The 22,812-nt window shown below is 41.5% G+C and overlaps 1 protein-coding gene across 1 annotated transcript; it reads right to left on the bottom strand.

Annotated features, from left to right (window-relative positions):
* Positions 1-344: 344 nt before the first annotated feature.
* MMUT (methylmalonyl-CoA mutase) lies at positions 345-22,750 on the bottom strand. The gene is made up of 13 exons (XM_067294417.1): positions 22,706-22,750; positions 21,739-22,151; positions 19,270-19,637; positions 18,335-18,492; positions 16,750-16,921; positions 15,095-15,343; positions 13,598-13,709; positions 12,271-12,386; positions 11,451-11,566; positions 7,989-8,120; positions 2,335-2,482; positions 2,043-2,210; positions 345-755 (listed from the first exon to the last, which is right to left on the bottom strand). The coding sequence occupies exons 2-13, from the start codon at positions 22,115-22,117 to the stop codon at positions 627-629; spliced, it is 2,247 nt and encodes a 748-aa protein (XP_067150518.1). The 5' UTR covers positions 22,118-22,151; positions 22,706-22,750; the 3' UTR covers positions 345-626.
* Between the last annotated feature and the right edge of the window lie 62 nt (positions 22,751-22,812).

Raw genomic sequence — 22,812 nt, 5'->3', positions numbered from 1 at the left:
AAATACAGAACTAAGTAAGGGAGACGGAAGGAAACGAATACCATTTAAGGAAGAGTGACGCATTGGGGAAGGGCAGCAATGCAGACAGGCCAGAACTGGACAGGATACAGGATTGGTATCTTATTAAACAAATCATGAACTTTGAAAAATTATGGCATATCTACTTGGACCTTTCTAAAGCGAGTTGAGTCAGATTAACATCAAAGTGTTGTAGGATTCAATCTCTGCTGAACTTTAGTGATTTTGCCTGAAGACTTCTACGTCTAAAATACCTGCCAAATACCTGATTCCAAAATTTCAAAAGAAGTAATCCATATGTAAAAGGGATCAATGGAATAACCAAACAGCTGGAACAGATGTTTTATTTAGCAGTATATGTGAAAAAAAAAAAAAACCACCAAACCCACTTACTGAATTGCCTTCATAGTTCTAGAGATAAAATTTTCATGTGGATACATACATAAATAACCTTCACATAGAACAAGCCAGAGAATTTATAACTTTCTTAGAAAGCACAAAACACCAGGCCACAGGGCAGTGGAACCAAAGGTATGTGGCTGGCCAACCCTTGCTGATGATTATAAGTAATTATTATAAGACTGATTGCGTTGTGTGAAATTTCAGCATTACATAGATTGCTGCCTCTTATCCAGGCACTTCTCAATATCATCCAGCACTTGGACAGCCGCTTTCGGAATACGAGTCCCTGGACCAAATACACTGGTAACGCCAGCTTCATAGAGGAAGTCATAATCCTGTTCAGAAGAAATTTAAGATCTATAGTTAATACTGCAACAGAAAATTGACTATTACAGTAGGTGCGTGCTCTATACTACATGCTGGGCCTGAGAAAGCATATGCATCAACTCCCAGAAAGGGCAAGACAGCATCAAGGGAAATGGCAAGAACAACAATTAGGAGGAAAAAAGAAATACTAAAACACACCCACAGAAAAGGTTTTACCTGTTTAACATCAGATTAATGTCAGATCCTTGAAGATATTCAAAAAAACAACTGGATGTGACCCTGAATTAACCAAACTAACTTTGATCTACCTTTCAAAAATGCTGCTTTGAGTGAGTGCTTGGACCAGATGACTGTCAGTGGTCCCTTTCAAACCTAAATTACTCCAATTTTATGATTGTTCTGAAATTTCAAAAAAGACTTGGGAAGCAGCTATGTAGTCTCACTTATATATAGGATATATTATACCTGTTTCAACCATGGGCTGTTAGCATCTCATGGAGAGACACTGGACAGAGCATGGTTTGGTTCTCCAAAAAACACTAGTAGAGCTCTGCTTGTTCATTTTAAAAGTCTGTCTTTCCTGAACACTTATCTGATTGGTTGGAGAAGCAAGAAGTCTGGGAAAAGGGAATAACAGGAGATTTATATAAAAAAATCAAATTGAATCTCTCTAGACAGAAGAAAACCCTAAAGGTGAAGCAGCCACGCACTTTGTGGATGAGCTAAGGAAAATTTCAGGACAAATGAGACTGAAAGGCAAATTGGCAAACTGTTGAACAGTTTATAAAAAATAGTTAAGGAGAGGGAGTGAGAGGCAACCCTAAGCCCATTAGGGAACATGAGGAGGGACTAAACAGAGAATGAGATGTGTAGCCTATAGGTGTTGGGACCTGCCATGTGTCTTAGTTCACAGCCATGCCTCTTCGGAACTATTACTGGTAGTCATGAAGTCTCTCAAGACAGGAGCTGGCCTTTATCAGTAATATGCAAAGTACTGGTAATCAGAAACAACAGAACATAAAGAACATCTCCCTGAGGCTAGTCTTTACACACAACTTAATATTCCATCCAACAAACACTGTAAGTTAAACCAGGACAGGGTGTACGAAAAACCACATCAATGAGACCTGACAGCACTTTGTGACCATCCTGCAGATCTATACTGACCCTGGTGATCATACGCAGCAGCATACAGCAGTGTAACTCAACTCTGACATATAGGAAATAGCTAAAAACAGCAGAGACTGAAATAAAACAGTCTCCTGGTCTTGACGGAAATGGATATTGACCCGTACCTGAGGTGGGATGACACCTCCGCATATGACAAGAATGTCTGGGCGGCCAAGGGCATTGAGTTCTTTGATGAGTTCAGGCACAAGCGTTTTATGACCTGCTGCGAGTGTGCTCACACCCACACAGTGCACGTCTGCATCAACCGCCTGCTGGGCCACTTCTCGAGGTGTCTATATGGAAAAAGGATTACATTACAGATCACAGTTAGTCTCAATCGGGCTGCTGATCAAGCATCACAGGGAAAATCACTGCATTCAGAATACACTGGAACAGACACTGCTAATTCAGTCATACCTGGAAGAGGGGACCTATGTCCACGTCAAAGCCAATGTCTGCAAAACCTGTAGCAATAACTTTAGCTCCTCTGTCATGGCCATCTTGGCCCATCTTTGCGACAAGTACACGAGGCCTGCGCCCTTCATGATCCATGAACTTGTTAACTCTGATTGGAAACATATGTTGTAACACTGTAAGTCACTGTGATTCATTAAAAGCATTTCCACAAATAAAAAAAAAGCACTGTCTGCAACCATAGCATAATTTTTCTACATTAAATCAAAGGGTCTTCCAGGTCATGGTTGGTCTGTGTAGTCTGCATACTATTTTAACATTCATGTTAAATGGTTACTAACAGATTTCTTCTATTTACTATCATGAACAATAATTTTTTTTTTTAATAAGAAAAACCCTCCACTACTTTTCTGCTTTGCAACAGCCAAAACATTGCATTCTTTGAGGCTTTAATGAGCTGAATTCCAAGTAACTAAAGCACAATTCTCAGATTTTAAGAATAATTAGGACCCAGGATTTCAAAAGTACTTACATGGAACATGGAATACAGAGACGGGTCCTAGACCTCATGCTGTGCATTTACACATCATCATTCAACTAGGCACAAGTCTGTGCAGAAAAGGATGACCTATATCCCCCATTCCATGCACTCATTCCAGTGCCTCCCTTTTTTCTAGGTTAGTGGCAGTCCAGATTTATGCTGGATTAAAGCAACCTTATAACCACAGCCTCAGAGATCAATCTTTCATCTTACGTCTCATTATCCAAGTACTGCCAGTCTCTATCTTGGAGTGGGACACTAAGATTACTCTCAGAAATACTACTAAAAGTGGGTTTTTAATATTATACTATTCTGCGCATTCTATTAATGACAGATTGTATGGATTTGGAGCAGCTTGAAACCATCTGCTGACACGGCTGGGGTAGTCACTGTATGAATCCAGTGTTCGGGAAAAGAGTGACTCGAGATAAAGCATTTATTAGCAAAGGTTTGAACAACCCCAGAAGGTGATGCCAGGACAGGAAAAAGCTTCATGCAAGTGTGGGGGGGGAAGACTTGGCCAGTTTGAAAAGGAATATGTCAAAAGAGCTGGGGAAACCAGACTGACAAAGCTTCTGCTTGAAGATCTAAAGAAGCTGGGCCTGCAGAACAGAAGGGCTGTTAAGGATATAAATGAAGTAGGTATCTGACTTGATATGTGATTTCTTAAAATCCTTTTCTCTGTATTGCTTTGTATTCCCATATTCTTATTTTCTTATTCCTCTGCACTTAGGTTCTCTCCCAAAGAGAAGAGCTCTAGGTGCTCCAAGCCTGCCAGGCTAAGACTACCTGAGTGACTGCAATTCAGGCCTTGAGTTAAGAGTGGGGCAACTCTGAAATTCCACTTTTCAAGGGCTGTGCAAAGATAGTATGTAGCAAAACCAGTTTTATTACCATATTTACTAAATGGTACATATGACCCTAGACATAACGCATGTGTGTGAAAAAGGGAGGTACATCTTGTTTCTCAAGGAATGGTTCGGTTTCATGTAAAGCCATGATTATAAATACTTATCTTGGCATTTAAAATAAAAAAATCCCCATGAACAACTGCTTTCAAGTCAGGCTAAACATCACCATTGTGAAGCCATCAGGACATTCCTTTTCAGAGATCCTGTAACTCTTTAATGTGTAAGTCCCAGCGTAGTGGGGGATCAATTCATATTACATTATCACCTACTAGAGCAATTTGCCTCCTCACCCATGAGGACAGCAGCAAAGGCAGAAGCTGACAAAAGACACAAAGAGATACTGTTTTCGCACATACTCCCATCCTCTGATATTTTCTCTCTAGTGATACGACTAAGTAACACCCATAAACTGGAAGTCTCCAGGTCATCTTCTCCTCAATCCTGCCAGTGAGGGGGATGGATGAGAGGAGGAGGAGACGGACTTTCCAGGTTAACGACTGGCTGCGCCGCTGGTGTTGGCAACAGGGTTTTGGTTTCTACGACCATGGGACCCTGTTTGAAGATCGACAACTGATGGCGAGAGATGGGATCCACCTCACGAGGCGGGGCACGCGGGTCTTTGCCAACAGGTTGGCCAACCTGGTAAGGAGGGCTTTAAACTAGGAAAGATGGGGGAAGGGGAGAGTTATAGTGACAGGGTAGTTGGCAAAAGACTGCTCAAGTCAGGATGCCTCCAGCAGGTGAATGCAGCCAGGGAAGTGCGCATGGGATGTGGCTATGGAGGACCCTCTTGTATCCCTCCTGGGAAACCTGCATGCTCGACCACCTCCCTGAAATGCCTGTACACCAATGCACGCAGCATGGGGAACAAACAGGAAGAACTAGAGATGTGTGTGCGGTCGCAGGGCCATGATCTCTTTGCCATTACAGAGACATGGTGGGATAGCTCGCATGACTGGAGTGCTGTCATGGATGGCTATGTGCTTTTTAGGAAAGACAGGCCAGGAAAGCGAGGTGGTGGAGTTGCTCTTTAGGTGAGAGAGCAACTGGAATGTATTGAGCTGTGCCTAGGGGTGTGTGAAGAGCGAGTCAAGAGCCTATGGGTAAGGATTAAAGGGCAGGCTAGCACGGGTGACACTGTTGTGGGTGTTTACTACAGGCCACCTGATGAGGAAGAGGAAGTCGATGAGGCCTTCTACAGACAGCTGGAAGTAGCCTCACAATCCCAGGCCCTGGTTCTCATGGGGGACTTCAACCACCCCAATATCCAATGGAAAGACAACACAGCTAGGCACAAACAGTCCTGGAGGTTCCTGCAGAGCATTGGTGACAACTTCTTGACCCAGGTGGTGGAGGAGCCAACAAGGAGAGGTGTGCTGCTGGACCTCGTACTAACAAACAAAGAAGGACTGGTGGAAGATGTGAAGGTTGGGGGCAGCCTTGGCTGCAGTGACCATGAGATGGTGGAGTTGAGGATCCTGCAAGGAGGCAGCAGGGCACCAAGTAGGATCGCAACCCTGGACTTGAGGAGAGCAAACTTTGGCCTCTTCAGGGACCTACTTGGAGGAATCCCATGGGTGAGGGCCCTGGAAGGAAGGAGTGTTCAAGAGAGTTGGTTAATATTCAAACATCACTTCCTCCAGGCTCAAGAGCGGTGCATCCCTATGAGTAGGAAGTCAAGCAAAGGAGGGAGGAGAGCTGCATGGATGAGCAAGGAGCTCCTGGCAAAACTCAACCAGAAGAAGGAAGTCTACAGAAAGTGGAAAGGGGGACAGGCCACTTGGGAGGAATATAGGAATGTTGTCAGAGTATGCAGGGATGCGACGAGGAAGGCTAAGGCCCGTTTGGAATTAAATCTGGCTAGAGATGTCAAGGACAGCAAGAAGGGCTTCTTCAAATACATCAGTAGCAAGAGGAAGACTAGGGAAAATGTGGGCCCTTTGCTGAATGGAGTGGGTGCCCTGGTGACGAAGGATGCAGAGAAGGCAGAGTTACTGAATGCCTTCTTTGCTTCAGTCTTTACTGGTCAGGCCAGCCCTCAGGAACCCCAGACCCTGGAGGCAAGAGAGAAAGTCTGGAGAGAGGAAGACTTTCCCTTGGTGGAGGAGGAGTGGGTTAGAGATCATTTAAGCAAACTTGACACCCACAAATCCATGGGCCCTGATGGGATGCACCCAGGAGTGCTGAGGGAGCTGGCGGATGTTATTGCTAAGCCACTCTCCATCATCTTTGAAAGGTCATGGAGAACAGGAGAGGTGCCCGAGGACTGGAAGAAAGCCAGTGTCACCCCAGGCTTCCAAAAGGGCAAGAAGGAGGACCCAGGGAACTACAGGCCAGTCAGCCTCACCTCCATCCCTGGAAAGGTGATGGAGCAGCTCATCCTGGAAGCCATCTCCACGCATGTGGAGGAAAAGAAGGTGATCAGGAGTAGTCAGCATGGCTTCACCAAGGGGAAATCATGCCTAACCAATCTGATAGCCTTCTATGATGGAATGACTGGCTGGGTAGATGAGGGGAGAGCAGTGGATGTTGTCTACCTAGACTTCAGCAAGGCTTTCGACACTGTCTCCCATAGCATCCTCATAGACAAGCTCAGGAAGTGTGGGTTAGATGAGTGGACAGTGAGGTGGATTGAGAACTGGCTGAATGGCAGAGCTCAGAGAGTTGTGATCAGCGGCACAGAGTCTAGTTGGAGGCCTGTAGCTAGCGGTGTCCCCCAGGGGTCAGTACTGGGTCCAGTCTTGTTCAACTTCTTCATCAATGACCTGGATGAAGGCACAGAGTGCACACTCAGCAAGTTTGCTGATGATACAAAACTGGGAGGAGTGGCCGATACGCCAGAGGGCTGTGCTGCCATTCAAAGAGACTTGGACAGGCTGGAGAGGTGGGCAGAGAGGAACCTCATGAAATTCAACAAAGGCAAGTGCAGGGTCCTGCACCTGGGGAGGAATAACCCCATGCACCAGTACAGGTTGGGGGTTGACCTGCTGGAAAGCAGCTCTGCTGAGAAGGACCTGGGAGTGCTGGTGGACACCAAGTTAAGTATGAGGCAGCAATGTGCCCTTGTGGCCAAGAAGGCCAATGGTATCCTGGGGTGCATCAGGAAGAGTGTTGCCAGCAGGTGGAGGGAGGTGATTCTCCCCCTCTCCTCAGCCCTGGGGAGGCCACATCTGGAGTACTGCGTCCAGTTCTGGGCTCCCCAGTACAAGAGGGATGTGGCACTACTGGAGAGAGTCCAGCGAAGGGCCACAAAGATGATTAGGGGACTGGAGCATCTCTCTTATGAGGAAAGGCTGAGAGAGCTTGGCCTGTTTAGCTTGGAGAAGAGAAGGCTGAGAGGAGATCTTATCAATGTGTACAAGTATCTGAAGGGAGGGTGTCGAGAGGATGGGGCCAGACTCTTTTCAGTGGTGCCGAGCGACAGGACGCGAGGCAATGGGCACAAACTGAAACACAGACACTTCCATCTTAACATGAGGAAAAACTTTTTCACTGTGAGGGTGACAGAGCACTGGAACAGGTTGCCCAGAGAGGTGGTGGAGTCTCCTTCTCTGGAGATATTCAAAAGCCGCCTGGATGCAATCCTGTGCAATGTGCTCTAGGTGACCCTGCTTGAGCAGGGGGGTTGGACTAGATGATCTCCAGAGGTCCCTTCCAACCTCAGTGATTCTGTGATTCTGTGATTCTGTATGTGGATATCCAGACAGATTTTAGCCTTAGAATGTTAGGAACATTAAGAGTGAAGCTACAGGGACAACTTATGGACTGACCAAAACCAGATTTTGCAAATATGAATTGCTGGAAATATTTGTAGAGATTATTATTACATAGTCTTCAAAAGAAGCAATGCTGTTTATGGGGATTTCAGGCAATGTTTCACAAATTCTTAATCTTAAGGCTGACTGGTCTATTTGAACAAAAGCCTCAAACCATAAAACCACCTCAGTGGATTTTGTTTACAAGCAAATAAAGGTTTGAGTAAGTACTGACTGTCCTCTTATTGCACTTAATTCTTCTCATTCTGCTTACAGGCATAAGAATGCGTGTGCCGGTGTTTGTTTTGCTCTTCAATCATTTTTGGGATTAATTTATGCTATTTTGTACCCATGTCTTGGGGAATGCTTTTCTAGCGAGTAGTGAGTATCACAAATGTCGAATGGATTGAATGTAATGCTGTGTTCAGCTTCTTTAGAAGTTATTCTCACCTGTTGATGGCATAAAGAATTTCATCACTCTCTCCAAACTCCTGGCGATAAGCTCCGCTCACCATTCGGTCACTGGCTTTATGCTCCCCAAACACCTTCTTCATTGCATCTGTTATTTCTCCAACAGTGCACCTAAGATACAGAAGCAAAACATTAATGCTGTTAGGAGGGTTACATAAAGACAGAATACAGAAATCACTGGCAGTGGCCCAATTATTTGCCTTGCTCCAGGAGCAAATTCAATTACACATGGTTCTCCTTGGTCCTACAACTCTGAGCTTCTGACTCACTCTAGTGTCATCCACTAATAGAACATGTAAGAGTATTAACAAAAAGAAAAAAAGAAAATAAAAAACTCACACATTTTTCTGATGTGAGAAGTGATTTTACAAAAGATAAGGCAACTGAGACTGTTGCACAGCAAAATATTTCAGCAAGCTGAATCAAGTTCTCTTAATTGGGAATTTTTTAATGCTCAGCTTGCAAGATCTTGTACTTGGACTGATAGTACCATCAGACTAAAATTCAAAATATAAAAGTCAGGAGGAAAAAAAAAAGAAAGAATATACAAAAAAGTAGTGTGGAGCCTAAACTGTTTACTGTAATTTGTTTGCCTTTCCTTTGCTGTTTATATTTTAGTATTTAGTAAAGATGGGAAATTCAGTTATACGCCACTTTCAAGCTTTGTTTGCTGCTGGAGACACTGCATGCAAGAAATAATACACCTTTTACTGATGTAGTACAATTGCCAGAAGCACACTGGGTTGGGCTGTCCTCAGCTTTGTACAAATGCAAGAAATAACAGTGTCTGCCCCAAAGCATTTAAAAATCTTGAGCTTAACAGATTCTATCTTCCTGTGAAAAATCTATCATGCAGACCTGTACCAAAAAGATGATGTTATGCTCAAACTACAGTTCAGCCCACAACCTGAAGACTGAGGAAGAACAATCTGATTAGAAAGAAAAAGCAACTCATCTGTGGAGAAAGAGCAGTTTAGCTAGTAACTCCATTACAGCAAGCTTCTTATTTCTGATATGAAATTAATTGAGAGTCAGTACTGCGTAATGACTGTGAAGGTACGCTGCTGAGCTCCTGATGATATTTTTCATCAATATATTCAGTAAAAATTATATGTGAATGGGAAGAGACTAAGGAATTCACACATAAATACATACATACAAAGAAATGAATACAACTTGTTACAAACTGTCAAAGTTAAATGAAGAAAAATACTACCCTTATAACACAGTTTGAAAGTATGCTTACAAATACAGAGATAAAACTCCATCCATCTGGCCACTGCTAGATACATTTCATGCCATGGAATTTGCACTTTTTCTTGCCATATTACATTTAGCTATAAGCTACTCTTAGCCAAAAATTAAATTAACTATCCTCTAAGCTTTTAATATGAAATGCTCAGAGGACACAGGATATTATTGCTTTATGTCATATTTGCACAAGTTACAACTTCTTGTCCACATGCTTTTGGAAAGAGGTGGCCAAATGAATTGTACTCAGCTCCTCTTCTGCTGTTTCCAGTTCCAGTAGTTATTGTCTGATTCTAACCGTACATAATCCACCAAGCATACTATATAACTGAAGATGGACTTCTGCTGTATTAACTGAATCCTTCAATAAATTTCAGAGAGATACTTAACTTCCTGTGACTCCCTTGCTATTTTGCTTTTTCTTTCTCAGCTCATCTGTTGCATACTCAGCAAACTTAATCATTCACCATTAAAAGAGGCAGCACTGTGTAATCATGTGATAGAGCCTGTACTGTGAGGACATTGGCTGGGCAGAGAAAGAAGCAGCACTGAATACATTACACTTCAGGCCTTTCTTTTCCATTACTGATAGCTGGCACAGCAGAAAGGGCAAGTTTGGAGGGGGAAGGAAAAATGCAGTACTGCAGATGAGGGAGATGAGAGCATCCATCTCACAGCACTACCTAATTCCACCCACCTTCTTATAATGTGGCTTCTCATTAAAAATAAGGCACAGAAGAGAAGCAGTACTGCTCCCATTCCCTAATAGCTTTGGCCTGCCTCCCTACTTGGGTTGCAATAGTAGCAGGACTTTTCTACTTGTGTTGGTCAGCACTGAAATCTCCGCATTAGTCCATGGAGACCTTTTCCATAGATCAAGACTGAAATTCTGTGCTACTCCTTTTATTTCAATTGTATTAAATTATTTACCTTCATTCTGAAAACCCATCCTTTTCCATTCAGTTGGAGACAGCCACTGGTCTCTAACATGGTAGTAGCACTGGCCTCCATCCACCACTTGTTAAGGATGAAAGCACTTTCACTTGAAAATCTTTTTCCATGTTACCCTTTACAGAAGAGCTCCCTGTAGACATTCACAGAGCTCACAAAACTCCTTCAAATGCTCTTTATCAGATGTAATGATGATTTCCTGCTGTGGTCATACCATAGGGGACACAGGCTACACAGTTCTGGGGGCAGATGCAGGATTTTTGTTTTGTATTTGCACCTTACTTACAAAAAGGAGTTGCAGTCCATTAATACTTTTACAAATAATAAAAACAAGGTCATTAAGTAGAGAAACCAGGAGACATGAATCCCTGCTAAGTCCAGCATTACCCTCTAATGACCTCTACAGTTCAAAGACAAGTGTTGACATGCTGCTGAGAGTCCTTACAAGCTCTCTTGGAAGCAAATGTATTGAACATGTGGCTGTTAGTTTGTTCATGTGTTGAACAAAATGGAATGAAGGATTTTGAGAAATCACAGTAAAAAAATAAGACAGCACCTCAATAAGGAGTAGGTTTGGTTTGCTCATTTCTGGGCCACTGAATTAAAGAACAGACAGATGTGAGACATTCCAGAGATCAACTGTTAGTTTGCAATGGGATTGAAAACAGTTTTAAAAAACAACTTAGATGAAAAGAGTAAATGTTCCACAGCACTCTAAAGGATGCCTCACTATCCTTTTACATCTTTTACATCTTTGCCTGACTAAGCAAGCTTATTTCTCCTTCAACCATAAAATGTTTTCACACCAATTTGTGGTGCAAGGAAGGATGAAACAACAGACCATGATGAGACTGTGTACATCCCTTTTCACATCTTTTTAAGCTCTCTAACCTACAAAACAGCAGGGTGGAAAATCAGAGAAATCTAGTTATGTTCTGAAACCAATAAGAGCTTGAGCTGTAAACAACAGAATGTGTGTGAATATCATCATTTTATGACATACTTAGTATCAATATTGTTCTTGAAGAGATATTAAAACACAGCTTTAAGAGATGGCAAACCACAGTAGTCTATCCTACGATCTCAAACTACAGCCACCTTTTACTTCCACCTCTGAATAAAAACCCAAAACATCTCGAGATATCAAACTTGCTGACAGCATTCCCCAAACAGTTGAAAGATGAAAATGAACAATCAATTTTTAATAGCAGTTGGATATTTCTATCCCCCCTGCAATACCTTGCACGTGCCGCCTCCACTGCAAGCGCCAATAAGTTGCCTTCCCCAGTAGCAGCGCACTGTGTTAGAGCAGCAAGACATTGCTGGGCTGCTGCTTGATCTCTATGAGCCTTCACCTTAAGTGGAGAGTAAAAATATTCAATTAAAACAAACAACAAGGTGAATTGGGAAGTCCAGTGTGTTCCGCTAAGACTTTCTGGCTTCAGATATTTATGTCAGAGGTATGGAATAATGCAATTATTACCACCATACACCTTGTCTTTCAAAAAGGCTAAAATCAGAAAGGCATCTCAAGCCTTAAAGCATGTGTACAAGTCCATTAAGCAACTCTAAAACAATTTTCTCCTTTTTTTTTTTTTTTTTTACTAATTGTAAAACTGAATCTTGACTGCTGATTGTAAAGAACATTCCTTAATAGCATCTGACAGGCTGCACCAAACAGTCTGAGTGTTGAAGTAATGTTACACACTTTTAGAGCAAAACATTGCATAGTTATTTTCTATCTTATTTTCAGAAAATACAAAGCTCTTGATTTGAAAGATCAGACATATATTTATGAGACTATTTAAATGCTCTGATGATTAAAACCAAATGAACATAATGAAAACTTTTTTGTTTGGATTTTAACACTTTGTTTCTTTGGGGTCTCCATCAGTCTCCACTGAAGTTGTTAAACGGAAATCCAGCTTATCCACTACGTTTTAGACTGGATCCTCCCAAATTTGAGGGTCAATTTTTTGGCAAGCCACCTTTCCTTAATATTTACTCAAGTGCTATCTGAAAGTACAAGAACTTTTATTTTTGAGAAGGTAATTCCCACCTTATTAATCTTCTCAATCTGCTTGCTACGGACTGAAGTATTATCAATAGCCAGAACTTCAACTGTCTCCTCTTTTTCTAGCTGGTGCTTGTTTACTCCAACAATTACTTCAGAACCTAATTCCAACAGAAACACCAGAAACTAAGAATACAGTTGCAAGCTACTGTGAAAGGACACAATATTTTTTTGACAAGAAAATTTTGAGCTTTGCTTTAAAGCTATTTTGACATTCCAAATACTTAAGTCCTTCCCGATAAAGCAAATTTCAAGTCTGTATTTTTCACTATGATGAAAGATGGTTAGATGTAAGAACATTCAGTTCAGTGAATACTGACCCAAAAAACAAATTTGAAAAAGAATGCTATTTATCTTACAAACTAATTTAGTAAGAACACATTAGCTACTTTTCTCTTTTTAAATTTGCATAGCCGAATCTTACAGAAACAAGCAGAAGCGCTGCTCTCTGGCACAGCTCTGGATTTACCCTTCTGTTTTACCAGAAAAATAAGAAAGTGAAGTTCCTATCTAGAACTACTCCACATGAATAAAAATAAATTTATCATGTTGGAAAGTCGTATTGTAGTTTTCAGCCAATATGGATTTAAAAAACATTTTCACTTGCAGTGCCTGGTAACATTATTACACTCTTCCAACCAATGTGAAGTAGTTAATCTTGGGAGAGAAAATACAGAACTTTATTTATTATTCTCTAATGGTCTTAACTCAAAAATGAAAGGAGATATATGAGCTTTTTCATTTGGAGCATATGTTTGAAGTAGGCATTTAGTAATCCCTAGTTTCTGTTACTGGAACACAGACTACAAAAAGTGGAATATAAACACACACACATATATATGTATATCCCTGCACATATATACATACTGTACATTATGTATACATATAAAGAGCTGCATCATCCTCTAATTTGAGATGACTGCAGTTTTCTGGTCTTCAGTAAAAATGAATACTTCTCAAGCAAAACTAGAAATTCGGCCATATATATTCAATATCGCCATCTGCTGGTGGTCACATTTTTAAATTCAGGAGACACAATTTAAAGACATTTTTTCTATAGCTTTGTCTAGTCTAGTTTTAAATATGTCAAGCAAGACTGTTTTCATTCATTTCTCTTGGCAGACTCCCATGCACTGGCACCTCTTCCAGAATCTTTCACCTATATTCGACTAAAATCTTTCTGTTTTATTACTCACAATCTGTTACTCCTAACCTAAGAAGTGAAAACAAATGAAAATGCGTGTGTAAAAAAGCTTTTATATAAAGATATTCTACTTGAATTTTTCCTTTCTTACACCTTCCTGCTCCCTACCAGAGTCAATCCTGGCTTGTCTCCGAGCTGCACACTCTTCAATCCGAAGTTTGGGGATTCCCTCAGCTACAGCTTTGGCCATTCCACCCATTTCTTCAATCTCCTCAATGAGCTGAGAAATGAAAAGGATGGAAAAAATATATAGTAACAAGATTCACAAATCTGGCTTTTCACTTTTGCTAATAAGAATTCAGACAGTAGTACTTATACCTAAATATACAGTCTTGTGCTCTAGAAGAATATTTCCTATACACCTGCATCTCAGACTAAAGGTTTTGGGTATAAATTAAGCAAGATCTCAAAAAAAAGAATATTCTTATTAACAAAATGCCATGGATTCAATAACAGTGCACAGCATATTACTTAACCAGTAACAACCACAGTCTTCCCTCTATGAAGACTTAAAATCCAAGGCATTGATTCTGCAAACAGATGAATAGATATGGACCCTTGCCTGCCAACCAGCCTTTGTAGTTACGTGTATACTAGTAAACTGAACAAAGTCAGGGCAAATTCTCAGACCCTGAAGACAAGAGGAATGGCATGGTTCAACTCTCACACAACTACAGTCCTTTCCTCTCCGAAACAGGGTGACTGTATTCAAATTTCCTACTGAAAATGGCTGTCAGACCATGCCTAGGCACTGTCTAGAAGCATCTTAGTTGACATGGACCAAAACGATAGGGTGCTAACACAGCAGTGTGTGCAGTCCCAGGTTAGTGTTTAAGCCTATTTTAGTTAATTTACAGACTTTGGGACTTTGCACAAAAGCAGTAATTTGCTCAAAGGGAGAATTGCAGCGTTTTAGTTCCACAGCCCAAATCTTGCGCGTAGGCAGATAATAATTATTTATTCGGGATTGCCCCAGACTACTCCTGTACAGTAGTGCTTGCACACAAGTAAGCTATAGTAGCTGAAAAACATTTAAAAAAAAAGATTTTTGATCCAACAGAAAAAAATATAAGTTCTACATAACTATATGTATGGTCAGACAATTGTCTGCCTACATGCTCATGCTCATGCAGCTATAAAAACTTGCATTTAAGAACTAGTTTTAAGGTCTTAAGTAGAATATCACAGATGTCATGCACCTAGTAGATTGGCTTGACTTCTTCTGTAGAATCTTTGCTTTTATGGACAAAACACAGAGATGCAAGAAAATCAGGAATCTCCAGAGCACATGGGAACTTAACAGATCTTGATTATTTGTTCCACATGGAGATATTTCCCTTCTGAATGTAATCTGCCAAAAGGTTGAAGTCCACACACACACACACACACACACACACACACACACACACACACACACTGTATTTTTATCAGGTTCATTTACAAAAACATAACAGAAGCAGGAGTGTAAAAGAATTCCTTCATAATAACTCACCAATATATCAAATAGTCTCTAAAAAGACACTTCTGAAAACAAAACAAAACACAAAAACAAAACCTGATGCTCCTACACCAGATCATAAAAAAACAAAAAATATGCAAGCTGACCTTTAAAGCAGCTTCATAGACATCATTGGTGAGGGACTCCATGAGGTAAGATCCCCCCCAAGGATCTGCCACTTTAGGAATACCCGATTCCTCTTGTATTATGATCTGCGTATTCCGAGCAATGCGAGCACTCTTTACTGTAGGCAAACCCAAGGCTTCATCGAATGAATTTGTATGCAAAGACTGTGTACCTCCAAACACTGCAGCCATTGCTTCAATTGCAGTACGAATGACGTTGTTAAAGGGATCCTGGAAGGAAAAGGAAAACACTGAAGCATAAAGGTTCTGCCAAGTGCCTGAGGCATGTTAAGAACTTAATAAACTCAAATTGGAGAGGATGGAATGGTTAGTCTGGATAACTTCCATCCTGTAATTCCAAAAGTCCTGGAGTCATGAATAGCACATCTGGCGGTCAGGTTACTAGTCAAGATCCTCAAGATGTGTTTTGGAACGAAATGTGTTTAATATTTTCATTAATGACAGCATTACAAAGGTAGGAGTTACTGCTGAAACTTGACGGTGCTGTAAAATTGAAAGATACCAATGGGAGAACTGGGATATTAACCAAAACAAATGTATAATCTGGAGTACCAAGTAGAGAATGAGAGTCAATTTAACAGAATTGAACACTTTTAATCTGAGGACCCACAAACGCCACTGTTCCAGAAGTCAGTTAGTTTCACTGCATTCCTGTGATATAAATATTGCATTTGTTTAACAAATAAATAAATAAATAAATAAAACCAAGACACAGAAGTTAAATAACAATTGCTGCAAAGAGAAGAGAATCTAAAAATAACTCTTATCGCTTGACTTTGTTTGAGAAGCAGTCCTCAGAATAAGAACTGAAATCCAGTTCTGATGTCACTTGAGTAACTACATATGCGGTCCAACGCGTTATTTTCTTGTTGTGATGTGACGCAAAAGAAATAGCAGAAAGTGCACCCAGTTTCAGAAAAGCAGCTGAACTGTAACCAGCACTGGTCTCTTCAGCAGTCAGAAATATCAGCGTGAATGACTTCCTTGACTACCAGAATGAATTTTCAATCTAGTGAGCTTGAGACAAGGGTGCCCCTACTGCTCCATTCAGCCACGTTCTCAAAGGGATAACTTATTTAATCAATCCAGGAGAGAGCTTCATCTGTCGTTCCTGAATTAACACAAGCATCTCTCTGCATTCATCTCTCCACTTAACAGGTTTGGATCCTATTTTCAATTCAGTATCCACTAGAGTGGGAGCACAGATGCTTAAGACAATAAGTTCAGTATGGAAATGAAACCAGACCATGAAAAGTTAGGCACTGAGACTCTGGGTATCACCATACCTAAATTGTTTTGTGAATACGATCTAAAGCCCTTAACTTCAATGCTTTCACTTGAGCAATATAGGGTAGCCCAAAATATTGAAGTGTTTCCTAACCAGCAATTTGGGAAGCAACGCTGCTGGCATTTGACAACAGCTTTCCTCTTATGTGATCAAAAAGATGGACCCAATACTAGTGTGTGCATTTGCCAGAGTAAGACGCGTTGTCTCATTCAGAAAGCTGCATCTTTGCTAGTAAAAACAGCAACCCCTTTTAGATACATGCAACTTGAGGACATATTTAAATCATGTACATTATAAATCAGAAAGCAGTTGAAGTTCAATTTCTAACCTGCTCAGTGAGTGACCAGCCTGAAGTCTGACAATGAGCTCTCAGAAGAAGAGATTTGGGATCCTTGGGCTTAAACATTTTCTCTATTAGATGAGCCCACAGCCGCCTCCCAGCTCTTAGCTTAGCTATTTCCATATAGAAGTTCATGCCAATTCCCCAGAAGAAAGAAAGTCTGCAATGAGAATACACAAACAGGATAAAATATTGAACCATTCTAACAATTCTGTTTCAGTAATGGAAAAGTCATGTGGCAAGTTCCCTGGTTAATTTATTTTAAATATATAACTCTAACATAAGATGATGGGAATGTTCTCAGACACTGATGCCAGTTGTAATGGAATGGCACATATTTGCGCTAATAAACTGTCTCAGTCTCCAAACAGGATGACTGCAGGCAAACAGCAGTGGCAATGGCCCCAATAATTGTTAAAGTGTCTTCAGGGACTGTTTTTTGGGGGAGCCCTAGGTCAAGCAGTGCTCCAGCAGGTCACTAATATAGACAATCATATAGACAATAATGGGGAATGCTCCTAGACACAATTTACTACAGTAGGTATGGCTCATGAACTACTTGGAACAAGAAGATGTTACATTTTACAAACATGCATGCATTCTTCTCCTGAGGATTTTAATCAAAATCCAAATCAAACATCAGTTCCAAACTGGACAACGTAACAAGGAACAGACTGATTGATCTACTTTTTCCCCATTTATAATTTCTTTGATCTATAAATGTAAATATGCACAGTTAAAGCAAGTACAACTCCTTATAAAAAAATCTGCACACTTTTTAACAGTCAATTAGTTACCAAAACAGTCTGCTAAAGGCTCTTACAGATTCTCTCTCACCAGAAGGTCTAAAAATAAAGCTTTATCTTTTTCTATAAGTCTCATTTCAGTCTTGTCACAAATGTTGGAAAGCGAGTTTAATTCAGCTGCTTTGAATAGCCTGTTGCACAGTCAAGCTGTATGATCCACACTTTTTTTTGGACTCACTGTATAGTTAGGGAATTTGTAAATCAGAACAACCAGACCACTGAAACTGTGATTCCACTCAATTTGGCAATCACTGTACAGAGAGAGAATATGCTGGCCAGAATGAACTGACTTTTCAGGAAATTTGTAATCGTAAATTCTGTTTCAACTGCCTGAGCTTTCCTTTGCTAAGGAGATTTTTTCCAAATATTTCAAAATAGTGTCAGTGAACAGAAGATCAATCATACTATAGCATAAAACAACTGCAAGAGCTCTTGATGGATTCTGCAATCTATACTAGATGTAATGTAAAGGCTTGGGGACCTTTCTGGACCAGAGACCAACTGTCCCAACAGACCTTGGCAATGCTTGGGCTTGTGAATGAGCTTTATTCAGTTTATTAGCATAGATGTAATCTAAGTGTCTGTTGAACCAGATATATTTTTGCACTGCTGAAATTGCATAACAACAACAACAAAAATTAACCTGCAAAATGAGCATTGCTAATGTTGCTTGTACAGGAATAATGAAGTACATTTGAGATTCAATTCCAGAGGTTTTATTCACTCTTCCAAAGTGAATTTTGTACTTGCAGATTTGTTTTGCTCACCTTGGTGCAAATTCATCAATGGTAAGGCCAGCTTTAAGTCCAGTTCTGCAGTACTCCAAGCCATCAGCTATAGTATAAGCTAATTCCAGAATGGCATCAGCTCCTGCCTCTTGCATATGGTATCCACTAATTGAAATTGAATTAAATTTTGGCATATACTACAAAAATAAAAGACAACAGTGTATGACAGCAGAAGGGGAAAAACATCAGACAATTGTACTATCAATGTTCGCAAATATTCCATTCTTTGTAGGCTGACAATACAACATATCTCCATTAAGTTGCGTTTGCAGGTGTGTATTTCAGCTGAATGAAGTCTCATTGTTCTTCTCTCCCAATACAGTAAAAATGCTTTTACCTTTTTGCGTTATTCATTGTGCTTATATTATCATTCACCATGATAAGCCTCTTTGGACTTGATTACAGGCTGTGTTCCACCTCTCCAATGGAATTGCAAATAAGAAAACATTTGGCACTATCGAACTTCCAGTCACAATATCAGGACTTCACTCCTTTCATTATCTCCTTCTCATGCTCCATTTCATAGCAGAAGTCTTTCAAGATTTCTTATCTCTTTGTTCCCACTTACAGCTGCACCATACTTCTTAACCATGTGGTTTCTTTTATTACTTTTTGTGCAAAAAATAGCATCCCTAATCCTTGTCTCCAAGCTTCCTTCCTTCCTTTCAGGCTCAGCCTCAGAGTCAAGGCTGCCTTACATTTGGCAGCCTAACTTAATAATCCTAAAATGCACACAGTAAGTGATTTGGGATCTTAACTTCTCCGCCCTCCTCTTCCCACAACCATTTCATTCTTCACTACAAGAAGTCTTCCTGTCTTCTGCCTTATTCTGCAAAGAGTTCTGCAAAGAGTTCTGCAAACTCATAGTTAACAAGATATAATAATAGAACTAAATACATTTAAACAATGAATACCTTTGAGGTGTACTGAAAGATGTCAGCAATAATCCGCATTGATGGTTCTGGGGGAAAAATGTATGTATTTCGGACCATGAACTCCTTCAATATGTCATTTTGGATCGTCCCCGTCAGTTTGGCTTGGGGCACTCCCTGCTCTTCTCCAGTTACGATGAATGTTGCCAACACTGGAATGACTGCCCCATTCATTGTCATAGAAACCGACATTTTCTCCAAAGGAATTCCATCAAAAAGGATTTTGGTGTCTTCCACTGTATCAATGGCAACTCCAGCCATTCCAACATCCCCTCGAACTCGTGGATTGTCTGAATCGTAACCACGATGGGTGGCTAGATCAAAAGCAACTGACAATCCCTGCTGGCCAGCTAGATGAAAAAAAAAGGGGGAGGGGAAGAGAGAAAAAGAGAGAGAGAGATTGATTTCGAAGTGCTAAACAGGCTTGCTTTAAGAAATGGGCCTAATTTTATTTTACATCACCTAGGCTTGGATGATAAATCAATTTTTGACGTTCTCTCAGACTGTTCTCTCCCCAAACTTATCCAAGGTTTTCTAATCTATGCAGAATTTAAGCTTTAAATGAAAAAGCTTTTAACTGAGAAAAAATATTGTAGTCCTTCAACCTCAGCCACAGAATCAAAATGTGGCTTAACAAATTATTGAAGAGTAGTTCAGCCACAAGTTAAAAATGTGCATACATGGTCAGTATTGCGGCTCACATATGCTAATTGTACTTAGCTTAGCTGGTAACAAGTGTAGGTCACATTACCTCCTCTTTATCACAGATTAAACACATGCACACAGACTGATACCCTGGCTCTGCTCACAAATGTTGTTTCTTCCTAACGTGAAGTGCTGCATTACTAAAATCCGCAGTAAGAGAAAGTTATTCATACAAAGCAGGGAACTGGGCAGTTAGAGCTCTGGCAGACTTGTTGCAGTGACCTAAAAGCAGTACCTGAAACTTCACTAAACACAGACGTTCACCAGTGTTGCTGTTCCTGAAGAACCTCTATCTGCTCCTTTTGCAAATCAGCTACTCAACATCAGCAGAACTCTTGTCGGATCCCAGATACTCTTTTTGGTCTAAAAAGCTAGGTGTTAGCTTTGAAGCACAGTGACAGCAGTTTAAATTTGTATCCAGTTCATTGCTCAGCCCATCGATAGGAACTTCAGTGATTCTGAGGCTGGATAACGAATTCTCTTCCAGCATTCCTCTAATTACAGAGCTATTTGTAATTAAATTATTTAAAATGCTTTACAAACAACTAGGCCAGATTCACAATCTATGCTAAATAATTCACTATCAATTCAACCATTAACACAAAAATAGGTCAAATGACAACATCACAGTGTCAACATTTGAATAAACATGAAAAATTCCTAGCAACAATCACTCTTGAATAACTGAGCAGTGCTGCCAACATATTCCAACGTTAGCTCTTTTGCTTGAGCAGAAAGTTTGAGCAGTAACACAGAGTATATTCACAAGTCTTTTTGTTGAAATGTTTGTTTGCAGATCTTTAATATTCTACATTTGTGATTTCTTAATTTACAGAGATTTTAATAAACAGATAGAATGAAAAAGACATACTTGCAAGAATACGACAGCAGCCAATACTAACCTGCTTCATCCTAGCTAACACTGGTAAGGAAACCAACCCCTCCCACCCCCCAAATATTGACATTTTGAGTAGGAAGGGCAGTAAAGTGGGACATAAAAGCTTCCAGAAGTATTATTCAGAATGCAAATTTCAGTGGTCTGCTGTTTTGACTGGTAAGGTTATAATTAGCCACTCTTCAAAAAGCTGCTAGTTGTAAAACAGCGCTGTTGTAAAACAAATGCTGCATTCTATCAAGATCAGACCACTTTTTAGTAGTGGTTTTGGGATTCATATCTGAATAGTATATTATGATGATACGCTGGCTATTATCTAAAAGAACTGCTACAAAGCACAATGCTGTGCAGAAATACTAGGAAAACTGCTCTCAAATAAGGAAAATATCAAACTTAAGGAAGCTGGCTTTACCAGTATCCTACTCATATACATTTATATGAGTACATTTAAAACTTAACAATATGAGAGGGAAACCCAAAACGTCAGAATGCACTAATGCCAGAATTTTAACTAAGTGACAAAGTTCAGCAGATTTTTCCACTGCAAACCTCTCTCACGATCACAAAACTAAAGTGCTCCACAGTCTCCACTGGTTGGACCCTGGGATGCAGCCAAATTTTGTATCTGTCAGCGTCAAAGCAGAAGATCTAAAAATAGCAAATTACACATTCATTTTTCCATCTCAATGGCAAAATGAAACAAGGACAGTTACAGAAATGATCTAAAAAGTGCAACAGAGAAGAACCTAGCAGAAATCAGAACTCACAAGGCTGCATAATCACATTTGCGATGTAATTCTCCATGTGATTGCTTTGCCAGGCGATGTCCTCTACCAAACCAGCTGTCTTACCTTTAATGTTGTCCTTGTAGAACTTGTTGCTCTCCTCCACAGTGCTGAAGCCAGCATACTGGCGGATGGTCCATGGCCTGTATGTGTACATGGTTGGGTAGGGTCCTCTAGTGAAAGGTTTCACCCCCGGCAGCTCCTCAGGAAGGTTTTCTGTGTCCCTCTTGGAATACAAGGGCTTGATGTCGATGCCTTCTGGGGTGTGCCAAATTAACTCCTTCGGATTCTTGCCTTTCAGCTGCTTCTCAGCAAGGGCAGCCCACTCGGGGTGCAGAGGCTGCCTGTGCAGCGAACGCCATGCCAGGCGAGAGGCTGGAAGTTGTGCCAGGCACGTGCGGCGGTGGGGCCAGAGGCGCGAGAGGGCATCCTTGGCTCTCAGCATGTTTGCCCCAAGCAGGTTGCCAATAAGGGATAAGCTGAAGGAAATAAAATGCAGAACTCCATGTTTTGCACTGTTATATAAATCTAAGATGGGAAAAGCCAGTGTGAGAGGTTACTTGTCCCACCAGGCTCCTGACAGAGACAGGGGAGAAGCTCAGTAACTCGAGAAAGCTGAAAGCTCCCCTGCTGCTCCCCATCCCTGAGCTTTCTTCCAGGGTGCTGTGGCACCACGGCAAGAAGCTCCACACGAGCCCTTCAATACCATATATGCTACCTAAAATACATATACGAGACAGTGCGGGCAGAGGAGCGGCAGAGAGGCACCACCACCCCCCCGGCACCCCCTCACGGCAGCCCCGCACCGCCCCCGGGCCGCTCTCAGCCTCCGGGCCGGGCTCGCCCACGTACAGCGCCGAGCACCCCGGCTGCCACAGCCCCCCCTTCCCCAGCCCGCCCCCTCGGCGGCCTATAGGGGCAAGGGGGGCGGCCCCGGGGCTCGCTGCCCCTGCCCGCCCGAGCGAAGGGAGGTCGGGGCGTCCCGAGGCCCCAGCACGCGGCGCCGGGGCGGCCTCCCCCCGCTGCCCCCTACCTGCCGCCACCCCTCCGCCGGGCCCCAACGGCCGCCGGCGGCAGTGCGCAGTGCGCAGTGCGCAGGCGCCCGCCCCGCCCCGCCCCGCCCCGCCCCGCGCAGGGGGC

The sequence above is a fragment of the Apteryx mantelli genome, chromosome 3, assembly GCF_036417845.1.
Source record: "Apteryx mantelli isolate bAptMan1 chromosome 3, bAptMan1.hap1, whole genome shotgun sequence".
Lineage (NCBI taxonomy): Eukaryota > Metazoa > Chordata > Aves > Apterygiformes > Apterygidae > Apteryx > Apteryx mantelli.
The sequence above is the reverse complement of the archived record's forward strand: the minus strand, read 5'-3'. Positions and strand labels throughout refer to the sequence as shown.

Excerpts from the sequence above, each read along its gene's own strand:
- MMUT (XM_067294417.1), bottom strand. The coding sequence starts at position 22,117 with ATGCTGAGAGCCAAGGATGCCCTCTCGCGCCTCTGGCCCCACCGCCGC. Across the intron at positions 16,922-18,334 it reads ATTGATGAATTTGCACCAAG|ACTTTCTTTCTTCTGGGGAA; the intron begins GTGAGCAAAACA and ends TTCTCATTGCAG. Across the intron at positions 13,710-15,094 it reads TCTATGAAGCTGCTTTAAAG|CTCATTGAGGAGATTGAAGA; the intron begins GTCAGCTTGCAT and ends TTCATTTCTCAG.